The 12,344-nt window shown below is 40.2% G+C and overlaps 1 protein-coding gene across 4 annotated transcripts in view; it reads left to right on the top strand.

The window, feature by feature from the left end:
• CDK6 (cyclin dependent kinase 6) overlaps nucleotides 1-12,344 on the top strand; it is a 166,933-nt gene that overhangs the window by 113,037 nt on the left and 41,552 nt on the right. For all 4 annotated transcript variants that reach the window (XM_050970296.1, XM_030228581.2, XM_030228619.2 and 1 more), the window contains exon 5: nucleotides 11,927-12,036. In XM_050970296.1, coding sequence (XP_050826253.1) covers nucleotides 11,927-12,036 — 110 coding nt within the window. The remainder of the gene's footprint in view (nucleotides 1-11,926; nucleotides 12,037-12,344) is intronic.

The raw sequence follows: 12,344 nt of genomic DNA, 5'->3' as shown, positions 1-12,344 counted from the left end.
CTCGCAGCCATGGAGTCCTACAGAACTTCTCTTTATTTGCAGCATATACATTTATATGTCTTAATGGAAACTGAAGCACGGCAAGTTATTCCTGCGTGTCCAGAAGGAGAGAGGGAGCTTCTGTTCAAGTTACAGGGATGGGAGAAAGAGCCATTACTCACGCTGGAATTTGAAAACATAGAGATACGCTTGTTTAGTGGTGCTTCACATGTAACATAGCTGCTGTTCTCAGGCAAACTTTCTCAACTCAGAGGAATGTGTAGAATGCTGTCACTTAATCAGAATCCAGAAGAGGTCTTTTATCTGCCATTTGTTAGTAACTAGCAATATTGCTCTTATCTCATTGTCCTTTAGCTTGATGCAGTGCCCTCAGACTTGAGAACTTGTAACATGAAAGCACTCATTACCTTGAACATTCTTGTTTGTATTGTCTTAAGCTAATATCTCTTTGGCTTAAATAATTGATGCTTTGTATCAATTTTGAGAGTGTTATCTATAGAAGTCTGATCTACAACATTATTTTCACAAATAAAACATTTTATATTTTTATAAGTCTGTCAGCACTCTGGAGTAGAGTCTTCAATGATCTAGACCAATTTGTTTATCCAATTTGTTTATCTAGACTATCTTGTTTATCCAACTAACACAATAGGTTATCTATAAATAATTTTCCTTAGAATGTGGCTTCTTGAAAATAACATAATCATACAATCTTTAATGTTCAAATTGGGAAATTATGTCTGTGAAGGTCTAGTATTGGACTAACTGTAACATTCTGGTTTTCTGCTAAATCTTCAGATAGTTAATATCAGAAAGTCCTATAACATTTATAAGTGGAAGAAATTTTCATTTGGTTTCTTTCAAAATCTTGGGCTTCACTTAGTGCTGTGAACCCTAGTTTTGACTATTGAGTAGTGTATCAAATACCAAGGGAGGAGATGTTGCTTATTTCTCCACAGATGAAAGCAGAGTGCTGTCTTCTAGAATTTTTGTGAGTTCCATCCATTAGAAGCAGAGAGGTGGAATACAGGCTGTCTAGATACAAAGTAAAATCCAGCCTGGTTAATGTAATTAATGCCTGCTTTTATTTTTATCCAGTGATGGTCTAATGTGAAATGCATACACATTCCAGAGCGGTATCCAGAAACTCGGCTCCTTGCCCCTTTCAGCTGATTGTTCTTAAGCATTCATCTGCTTTCAGACACAGTCTTGCCCCATGACTCATATACTCCTGGCAGAATAGTGATTTGGCTTCAGCAAAGGCAAGGAAAGAGCTGTCACCCAAAAAACCCCTAGCCTAGTGGTCAAAGAATGTGCATGGGTGTAGGAGGTACCTGATAAATCCCCTTTGGCTGAGTTTCCACTTTGAGATTACCCTAATAACATTTGCACAAGATGTTAATGTAGATGCAAACATATATTGCTTCTACCACCACTCCTGGTTACAGCTTCACCAGGTAGGGCTCCATATGGACTTCAGTTGAAAACATCCATTTACCCATAATATCTGTCTACCAAGAGTGCATCACTCACAGTAGTGCTTTAGCTCAAACATAGCTGCTTGTTTCTGCAGCGCAGGTGTTTCTGGTGTGTGACCATCTACACGAAAGACCTGTAGATGCTTTCAGAGTAAGAAGAAGAATTTGATAACTACAGATGCATACAAAGAGCTTCAGAACTTCAGTGGCTTGTGCCAGCATTTTATTGTTCTTTAAGCTCATAAAGCCACTTAAATATGAGATTCAGACAGCCTGAAGACCCCGCTTACTGTTTTTGGCCTTTTTCTTCAGTTCTTGCTTCTGGCTGGAAATTGCATGTCTTTGTCCTGGTGATGTTTATATCAAGACTCAACTAATTTCTAGTGATCTGTGGTATATTTAAGTATATATGAATGCATACACCTATGCATACATTGCATCTGTATATGGAAAGCTCAGCTTTTTCTTATTTTCTTTGTGTGTATTTACAAATCTCTTTTCACTTTTTTTTTTTTAGAAAGAAGAGTGTTTCAGGAGGGTTTTGTATCCCAAATGTAATTTCAAGGAATTCTTGAAAGTATTTAATAGGAGTTTCATCTCTGTGGTATCATTTACAATTGTGTTTGCTTCAGTTTAAAGCCATACATTTATGTAAGGCCATAGTAAAATCTACTGTGTTCAGCCTTAAATGTGGAACAGATTTGCAGTGTTCAGAGTTGCTTTATGCCATAGGTAGGAAGACCCAGCTCTGTGATGGTTGTCATGATGATGAGCCAGTTGAACTCTACAAGTAGTGAGGGCAGGTTCATCCCAAGTGAAGCTTCTACTGCAGAAAAGCTGTCTAGTTTGCAACCCTGGGTAATTAAAAACTCCCAGACCCTGGGCGTTTTTACTCTTCAACTATTGTTTCACATGACCATCTCTGACAGATGTTGCTCCACCAGCCTTTTTATCTATTATACCAGGCTCTCAGTGAAATTGGTGTCTTTGCCTTCAGACACAACATCAGTTTCTAGGTTTCATTCTCAACTGAATGAAAATAATATCTTGTAGAATCTGTTTGCACCAAGTTTCTGCTATCTAGACTCCCAAGCTGCCCACAGTAAAGCCTCTCACCTGGAGAACTGGCCCAGTTTAATCCATTCTTTGTGGCTTCTCTGTGCATCTCCTCCTTTTGTTCAAGATGGCTTGACAGAAGTGGGCCAGAGTTCTGTGGGAGAGAGGGCTGTGGTAGCTTTCCTGGTTTTGCTTCATTTAGGCTTTTTCTGTTCTGGACTGGAGTCCAACACAGCACCCCAGGAAGTGGGAACACTTCTTTTCTGTTGACCAGACTCTGATTTTCTGGTGGCAGTGAGAAGCTGGTCATCATTATCAAGTCCAGCTGTAGGTAGTAAGGCTCAGATTCTCTAGACTGATGAACTCAAGAAAAGGCCAGACAGTCACAAGGACAGCATTGGGAGATCTTGGCATGGGGACAACCACACTTTGGTCCTTGGCACAAGTTAGAGCTGTGTGTTCTCCTGCTCCCAGGGACAGGACATCAGCAATGTGAGAGACTGTAAAAGAGGTGGAAGCCATCCAGTGGGAATATGTGGGATGCTAGATGAGTTGATTTTGTGGCTTAAAGATGTAGAGGAGAGCAAGGCAACTGTAACAAAGACCAAAATGTACTTCAAGAGGTTAGGACTGTTCCCTGAGCTAGCTAATACCAACAGGTGACTGAGCAAGTAGAAACATGCCAAATTGTTGCAGCCAGACTCAGAACAAGGTCTGTATTCCAAGGCACAGTCTCAGGCTGACACCTTTTAGATTTTTTAGGGGTTTTTTGCTTTAGTTTTGTTTGGAATTGTGAAAGGAAATGTCTTCTTCCTTGCAGTAAGTGTTTGACTTGATCTGCACAAGAAAACAGTGATGTTTATTTCTGTCTGCCTTGGTGGGTCTTTTTAGTTCTGAATAGATTATTAGAATTTGCTGTTTCAGTCTACAGATTTGATTATGAGTCTTGAAACATGATTGAAGAATGGCTACTTCTATTTAAAGTCTGTCACTCTCAGTGTTAAGTATCTTAGTCTGTAAATACAATGTGATATAAGCACAAGTCTCGTTGCATGCAAAGCTGACCATTTCTGTAAAGAATTGAATTGTCCCATATTCCATAGAAGGCTGTGCTGCAGCACAGAGAATAGAGAATCATGGTTTTGATTTCAACACACAACAAGGCCGGGCAAGTCTGACTTTCATGGGATCAGGATGAGGTAGAGTAGTGTTGCTGATACTATTTTTGCTCCTTTCTTTTTGTATAAAGATAAAGCAATTTTCACCTGAAGTCTCAGGTAGTCTTTCAGAAATGTTCTCTGTGTCTCTCCTTTGCAGAGAATTCTGTGAAATACTCTGCTTAGTAGAAATATATTTCCTTGTATGAATTTTGAGGTAAGGTCTGAATCACTAGTAGCTGAAATATTACCTCATGTTAAGAACCAGGTTTCCTTTCTAGTAGCTGTTCCACACAGATGTTTAGTGCACAGAGACTTTTAAGCTAAAACCACTGAATGTAGGTAAAGTATCTTCAGCTAGGTGCACGGTGTGTAAACACACACGCACACACATTCACGCTTCCTGACAACGGATGTACCTAGAAATGCTCTTCAGCAGCACTGTCACACTGGGTGATGTGGTTCTTCCTAGAAATTAAAAAGGGAAAATTCTGGTTAGCTTTGTGTGTATAGAACATCTAAGAAATGAATGGCTTCTTTATTTGTCATGTTATCTTGCAGTAGATGCTAAACCATGTTTCCTTCAAATCACAGTGTTTTAGCATCAAAACCAGGAGATCCCATTCTAAAATAGCAACTTGATAGTGGGATTGTACATGTGATCAAGATTTGTGTCTTCTATAAATAAAAAATCTTTTGCTTGATGATCTGACTCATGGAATGATAACATGCATTCTGGTTTTCATAAAGCAGTTCATCAAGCTTGTGCCCAAAATTGAGATAAATGTGAATAAAGAGATAAAATTGGTATTACTGTGTGCACTTCATGAGACCCGGAGCACTAGAAAGGATTTCATGTTTTGTATGCTAAATCTTTTGTCAAGAAGTGAAGTGCTTTTTAAATGCCACTAGAATAGTTTGATACACACTTACTTTAAAAGGGAAACTATTTTAATGTTTCTATAAACAGACAAACTATGATCATCTTTCTCTAAGAAAGAAACATTCTCTCCAGCCATACCTATCTCTGTGATGGAACTGAAACCAGTTAAATAACAATGGAAGAACCTCTACTCAAATGAGAGATTAAACAAATGTAATTGTTCAGGCAGATACTATCCCTGGAAACTAAAGTACATCATATAATGTAGCAATTATTACCTTCTCTATCACAGTTAGCAATAATAATAGGTCTTAAGAGATAGTTTAAATAGAGTCCTAGATATGCTTTATAAATGCAGAATGCTCAGTGAATGCTCTAAGGATTGTGATAGGAAAACGGACAGTTGGCATCCAGTAAAGGAGACACACCCTTGTTCCAAACCAGAGATGAAAAACACATCATTGTACAAAGGCTAAAATTCAGCACATGCTAAAATCCTCTATCTTGTCCTCATTGCACCTGTGGGACAAGTGGGTTTTAGACATGTTCTCTGTCTCCTCTGGAATTGTTGTGTTTGATGCTGCAGGGTGGAATGAGGCATTGTCTCTCCTCCCTTCCTCACCTCTTTTCCCCTTGCTCCTGCCTCCAGCACACCCCAGAATACCTCCTCCCTTATCTCCCGGGATTCAGGCATACAAAAACACACACAAAATCATTTCCCTGTGTGGCGTAGGTGTGATGCACTTCCAGAGGTCTTTGGAGTGTTCCTAGGGGTCATGGGAGAGAGGTGGGGAATATTATCATTGCTGGAGCAGGGCAGGGCACGGTGAGGGGGTGGTGGTGGATCTGTTACACCAGAGGATTGGAAAGTGGGGCCACCTTGGGCTGTCAGGAGGACTCAGAGCAGCACACAGGACAAATGTAGGGCCCATGATCCTGCAGAAATGCCATCATGTCACAACCTAGTGTCACCAGCCCTCTGGATTGCCACTTCTGCCCTGTTCAGTCCTGGCTGTTGGTCCCTACTCCAGACTGAAGGCAATGAAATGTTATTAAACAAATCCTTTCTTTTCCTAAGCAGTTTTTAATACTACATTGACTTAATTTTAAACAATTTTACACTGTTAGACCTGCGACCATTTTAGCATATTCAGTTCAGAAATTACATTTCTTCTTTTCAGTCTCTGTGGAGTCTTTTAGCTGTGTTTCTACCAAGTGAGAGGGAGGTGGATTAGGCAGGGACAGCCTCTCTCTGCAGTAGGGATTGAAGCCAGGCTTCAATCAGTATGCTTGTCTGTAGTTCTGTCCTCTCCAGCTAGTCTGTGGCAAATGTGTCAAGCTTAGTCATGAAGCTGAGAAGACATTTTTTTACAAAGATTCAAGAAAATTCTTCAAGTTGTTTTACAGTCTCAGACCTAAAGAATAAGCCATGAAGTAGCAGGTTCATAGTGAATTTGCTAAGATTCCACTTTCAGTCCTTGTGAACAGTTTGAAGCAAAAGATTTTTTGTGAAATTGGAAGACCATGAAACTATGCTGAAGAGCTTGGCTCTGCATACTGTACCATATATTCTGTAGGTTTGTCATTTTTCTCAAAAAGAAAAGAGAAAAATAAATGAAAAACAGTCAAAAAGATGTCCTAAAGATCATGTGAAAGCCTTGTTAGTGAGAACTGAACAAAACATGAACTTCTTAAAATGAGTTTAAGAACAATTGTAGGGAACATTAAAAAAAAATTTGCAAGTAATTTTTCATGAGATTTAAATAGTGTAAGTAACAAAATGAGCCAGCATCTAATGGCCAATATAATTAACAAAATCAGTACAAAAAGAGCAGAGAAGAAACCACAATCACAAAAGCAAAATATTTACAGAAAGACTTTTACTTTGATTCAAAGATACTTTATGTGAATTTAAGCATCCTGCTAATTTCTTTTGTGGCATTATTTCTATGAAAGTTAGTGTTTTAAAAAGTTTAACAGGCCTCTTCCAAGCCCCTTCAGAGCTAATTAGTATGGAATCAGTCTGATCTGGCTTTGGATATCTAAAAGATGTCTACATATGGGCCAGTCACATTCTCCCCACGGATGGTAATCAAGTGCAGTGTGTGTTCATCTGACCTGTGCAACACATTTAGGATAAAGTAAGACCAGTTGCTGGTGAGATGAGGAGTAGGCTATACCTCCCCCACCCCATCACTCTTGTGGAGCCACCTCTGAATCAGAGGAGATGAGGGAAGCATAGCAAAATGCCTTCTTTCTGGAGTAAAAGGAAGACCCGGGGCCACAGCGTGACTCACTGGCTGGTAGATTAAACAGTGCCAGAAAACATTCGTGGGTACTGGAGCTCAATTGTCTATACTGTTAAATTATTAGAATGGTTCCTGGCATGAGTTATTCCAACCAGCCCTTCCCCAGACAGTTCCTAGGCACTGGCAGTTAAGCATGGACTGAAGACCATTCCCAATAAGCAGTTTGCATGCGGTCACCTTTTTTGGGAGGCTGAGAATTTAATAATATGGACATAGGCCACTCTGTACTTTTTGGTCTCAGTGCCAAAGGAACATTTCCTGTCCCATTTAATTTCCTAGCACAGACATAGCTGCTGTGTTACAGTCTGATCCCTGCTTTGTTCGTGTAGCTGTGCAACTGGGCATTGGTCTGTACTTAAAGTCTGTGGCAAACTGAAATGTAGTCTTTTGTGTCTATGTTACTCAACCCCATCCCTAAACCACTGTTTGTCTTTGTCTTTTTTTTAACTGAATGCTATTCAGACAGCAACTATATTTGGAAAGGGCTGTATATTGTGCAGATCCATTTAAATTAAGCAGTTATGCAAAAATGAAAATCTGTTCTGTAAAGTAAATGGAAACTATATGAGACTGACATGTGCCTAGATCTTCTGTTCTGTTGCTAGTGACTAGACACTTCCCACTAATTTGATTTTTCATCAGAAGCATGTAACATGAGGTGAAGGATTGAAACTCCTTGAGATAGGTGGTGCCCCATTGCCACATCTGTCCGGTATAGTAAGGCAGAAAGCTTTATTTCAAGATGAAGTTCTCTTTCTTCATCTGACTCTAAATGCAGCTCTGCCCTTGCTTCTCACTGAGCATATTTCCTTCTTCAGAGAGTCAGACACAGCCTCAGTAGACTTTTGCAGATGTTCTTTTCCTCTCTACTGCCTCTCAAATACACGTCATTTATTTTCATCATGAAGTGCTGCCTAAATCTATTAACTTTATAATGGTTGCAAGTAGTGATCTGCAACTGCTTCTTATCTGATACCGTCCAGTCTTATCTGGATAGTAGAAACATAAAACATGCACTGGAAAAGGAACTTATTTAGGTACCTACTTCTTCCATTGTGTGAATCTTCTCAGTCTTTTCATATGTAGGTGGATCTATTAAATACAAATGTTACAGGGTATCTTCAGGACAGGCAGAGTGGGCTAAGCTAAAGAGGCTCATGGAGATGATTTTGCCCAGGAGCATTTGAAGGTTGTTGGAAGAAGAGAGGACAGGGTGTGAAATGTGGGGGAACTTGGATGTGCAGAGGAGCTGATGAGGAATGTCAGGGAAAGCAGAGCCCATGGGATGTAGCAGGGCAGCAGGCTGTGTTCACCTGGGTGTCTGCACAGGAGCAGCAGGGAATTAGGTATGTTTGGTGATGCTGTCAGGGGACCACTGGTGTGTTTGACAGGAATGTAGCAGAAAGAAGCCAGGAGGTCATGGGATGTGGTAGAAACCTGGCTGGTGTAAGAGAGGAGCTGAAGAGACTAGCCAGGGTGAGCAGAAGCAAGGAGAAGGCAGTGGGGAGAAGTTGCTTAGGAGAGAGGACTAAAATGCAACATGGTCACTAAAGTCTACAACCTCCAAAGTGTTTTGGAGTCTTGCACAATTTAGGATCTCCATCAGCACGTGATCATGAATCCTTTTCCTACACAGCAGTCATCATGTGCTGCATTTCATATGTGCCAGATTTTCAGGACTGACAAATTCTAAGTGAGATGTACTGATGTAGGTGCTGATGCTTTTTTCATCCTAAAAATGGGACTTAATCAAGCAGCTCTGTTAAGTGCCCTGTCGCTCAGGGAGACCTTGTTTCCCTGGTAGTGTGACTTACCTAAGCAAAGCATTTTTTCACTCAGAACTATGTTAAAGAGGAAGTGATGACCTGCTTGTTCAGCCTCACCATATCCTGTGTTCAAAATAATTTTCATTTCTACTTCTCTGCAAATGTTAATGGAATGTCCACAAATATTTTCTTGGTTTCCATGGTAAGAGAGAGTGTGAAACTGTCAAAACCACTGCATTATACTCATCATCCTGTGCTTTTCAGGAGAAGACCCTGACCACAAAAGGAGTCATCCTTTTGTGGCATTACTTGTGTATGAACTGACATTTAGTACATTTTGATCCCTTTCAGGTTTACGTTTTGAAACACAAACTTTCATGCTACAAACCATAAAGGTTATTTGATCACTTTTATAGTGACTCATTAATGACAGAGCATATCAAAACAGCTCAACACAGATTCCTTCTCCTCTGATTATAATGCAGTCAGGCATTAGCTGAAATTTAACTGGTAGTCCCTTAGAAATCTTCTATTTTGCAGGTTTAACTTTCCAAATTATTCAAGTGAAATCTCCCAGTGCCCTGTGTATGCATGCATGGAGCATAGCAGGGTGCAGATGCTTGGGGAACTTGACAGTAAGGGGTCACATGGGAGAAGCAGCCCGTGCTGCACACTTCCGCAGCCGTCTGAAAACAGCGCTCCTCCCCTGGGCAGGCATGGGCACGGGCAGGAGCTGTGGTGCATCTCTCAGCAAAGGAGCAGCTGTCCTGTGCCACACTCCTCTGGAAGGGACTGCAGTTTGGGGCATATGGTCCACAGCCATGCATCCCTTGGTTCTTTGCCTATGAGAGTGCAGAGCCCTAATGCTGCAGGGCTTGTGGGGTTGGGGAAAATAAATCATCCTTATTATAAATCATCTTATCTCTGTGTGAGAAGAGCCATTTGGACCTTAAATGAGGAATGATGAGGTTTGGTGGTATTCCCACAAATCAGAGATCACACAGCTCTTCCTCCTGACACTATACCCAGACATTCACAAACAGTAATGGGTTGAAATTGGTATATTCAATTTCTGAAAGCAATATTACTTCAGTAAGCTTTTCCACAAATGTACTATGAGAATAAAAGCATAGTTCAGTTAGAGAGATACTGCATTAGGAAAAATAACGTGTTTTAGGAGGAATTATATCTGATTCAGACAGGGCATCTCCAGAGAGAATCCCTGACCTCCAGATATATTTGTCTTCTTTCCTTGGAGTAAATCTCTGAAGAAACTTCTCTGGTTTTTGTAGAGATAAGTGTTTCATAAAAGCATCACCGATATGGTAGCAAATTAGGAACAAGACAAATGGAGCTAAGTAAAGCCCAGCTTCCACCCAGGAATCTGTTTCTGTGGATCGGTATCTGGAAATGTAGCTTGCCAGCATAGTACTTTGTACTGTGTTATTGAACTGTTTTATCGACAAATTTTATAAAGAAACATCAAAGTGTTTAAAAGAACAGTTAGCAAATATGACCACTGTTGCAAATATCCATGAACCTCCCTTCAACAGCCATTCAGTGGTTCCAAAGGCTGTCAGGGCATTTAATGATTGTAATAAATGTTGTATTTGCTTTTGTTTCATCTGGTTTTGACCAGCAAATTCAGCTGATTACTTCCATTGTTATTTTTCTTTGGAAAACAATTACATTATTATCATTAAAAACCCCACTATTCTTACACATTTCTTTGTGTTGGTCTTGAAATTCAGAACTCACTATCCTAGTTAATGTAATTTTAAAATTTATTTTCATTCTTATACTTATCTTTGTTTCTATCATTTTTTTTTCAGAGGCTTGGTTTGGTTCATGCTTCTCTTGAATGTTACGTCTCCCATTTTCATGTTTGTTGTAGAAAGCACCAGTAATTGCAGAGGCCCTGCCAGCCCCCATATTAATAGTCAGAGGTTTAAATTATAGCACAGAGTAAGAAAATATTGGCACTTAGCTGCTGGTCATGTGTTGTTATGGCTAGATTTTAACTGTATTCAGGAGAATACTCCTGTGGCTCTGAGATTATATTCTAGCAAGATAGTAGCTCACAGAGGACTCTGCAGAAGCCCCTTGCATTCTTCTGCAAATATCCCTAAGAGACAGTCAGCCTCATCTGTATTTGGTCTACTTGTGGGATACAAAAGGATAAATATAAACTGTTCCATCTCTGTTGTGGGTCCAGTGAGCAAGACTTACGAAAGTATATGGATGGAGCAGTGCCAGTAAAATTTCTGCTGTGTCCCTACAATGTGTTGTGACATAGCCACCAGGACAAGAACAGCCTAAAAGCAGGCACTTTACATGGCATATGTTGGTGGGAAAGAGTGTGTCATTTGAACATACAGTGTTACTGTAGAAGAGGAACAACCAGAAGTTACTGCTGGTCTGACCAGCAGCACATGGACAGACACATGGTAAAGGTCAGGAATCTGCCAGGAACCCTTATGCTGTCTTGCTTAGTTAAAAACTGACCATTTGGGGTTCCTTTGTGTCTAAGGAAACCACAGTAGACAGAACTGATGCCTTTGGTAAAGGACAGCTTTGAGAAGAGTTTGACTTAATCTGCATCCAACTGATTTAAAAATAGTTATATTTTCTTCAGAGACGACTTCTGAGGCAGGTCAGACATGTTTACTGTAATTAGCCCATGCACTTGAGTTAACCCAATTTCTCTTATAGAAAATAGTACATAAACCATAAAGGGCTGAGAACAGACATGCTACAGATTCTGATTTGTCCTGTGGGTAAACCCACAGTATTCCCTGGTTTGTTTGTTTCTACTTTGGCTCTGGTGACTACATCTACATCTACAAAACTCGGGAAAAAAACGCCTCGTTCTACTGACTAATATTAGCCCTATGGAGAGTCCAAATCTCCGCTGGAAAGTGTTTGGGGTCTGTAAGCTGCAAAAGCTTCAAAGAGTTGCTGATAGTGTGTTGTGGTACTGTGATTGTCATACCAAAGCTGTACTCTGAAGTTATAGTGTTGTTGTACCCTGAATTGCAATGTTCTTGACAAGAAATGGTCTCACATCCTGAGTAATCCAGGATGTGAGACCACTGCAGCTGTGGATACTGGGATTTTCCATACAGAACCCTTTTCTATGTGCTGGCTAAACCACTTGGCCCTAATATTTGAGTTTTTACAATATAGATTAAACTAAGTGGAAGCTCTACATAGAGCACTTAGGAAGTTGTAATTCTGCAGCTAAGCACTCTCTTTTCTGTTCCTTTTTGTTTTGCAGGTTGTTACTTTGTGGTATAGAGCTCCTGAAGTCTTGCTTCAGTCCAGTTATGCAACAGCAGTTGATCTTTGGAGTGTTGGCTGCATATTTGCAGAAATGTTCCGTCGAAAGTAAGAAATACAGTTTTATTCTCTTCATTCTTTTCATTTGAAAAAATGTGCAGTAATGCTGTTACAATAGACTGAATCATGTTTATGTTGGAAAGGCGTGATAGGATGTTTTATTTGCAGTGCAAAATATAAATGTTCATTGCAGATTCATACTTGTTGCTATCTTGAAGTCTCTTTTGATGGGAATCTCAGCTCTCGGTAGAACTTCCATGAGCACTGTGGTCTTCTGGTTGAACCTGAATTCAGATGCAGATAAAACTGGCTGAAAGCTGGGTTCTGGAAGGGATTTACCCTGAGGAAGGCAGGGC

Source organism: Serinus canaria, chromosome 2 (assembly GCF_022539315.1).
Source record: "Serinus canaria isolate serCan28SL12 chromosome 2, serCan2020, whole genome shotgun sequence".
NCBI classification, from domain to species: Eukaryota; Metazoa; Chordata; class Aves; order Passeriformes; family Fringillidae; genus Serinus; species Serinus canaria.
This window is presented reverse-complemented; position numbering and strand designations above follow the sequence as displayed.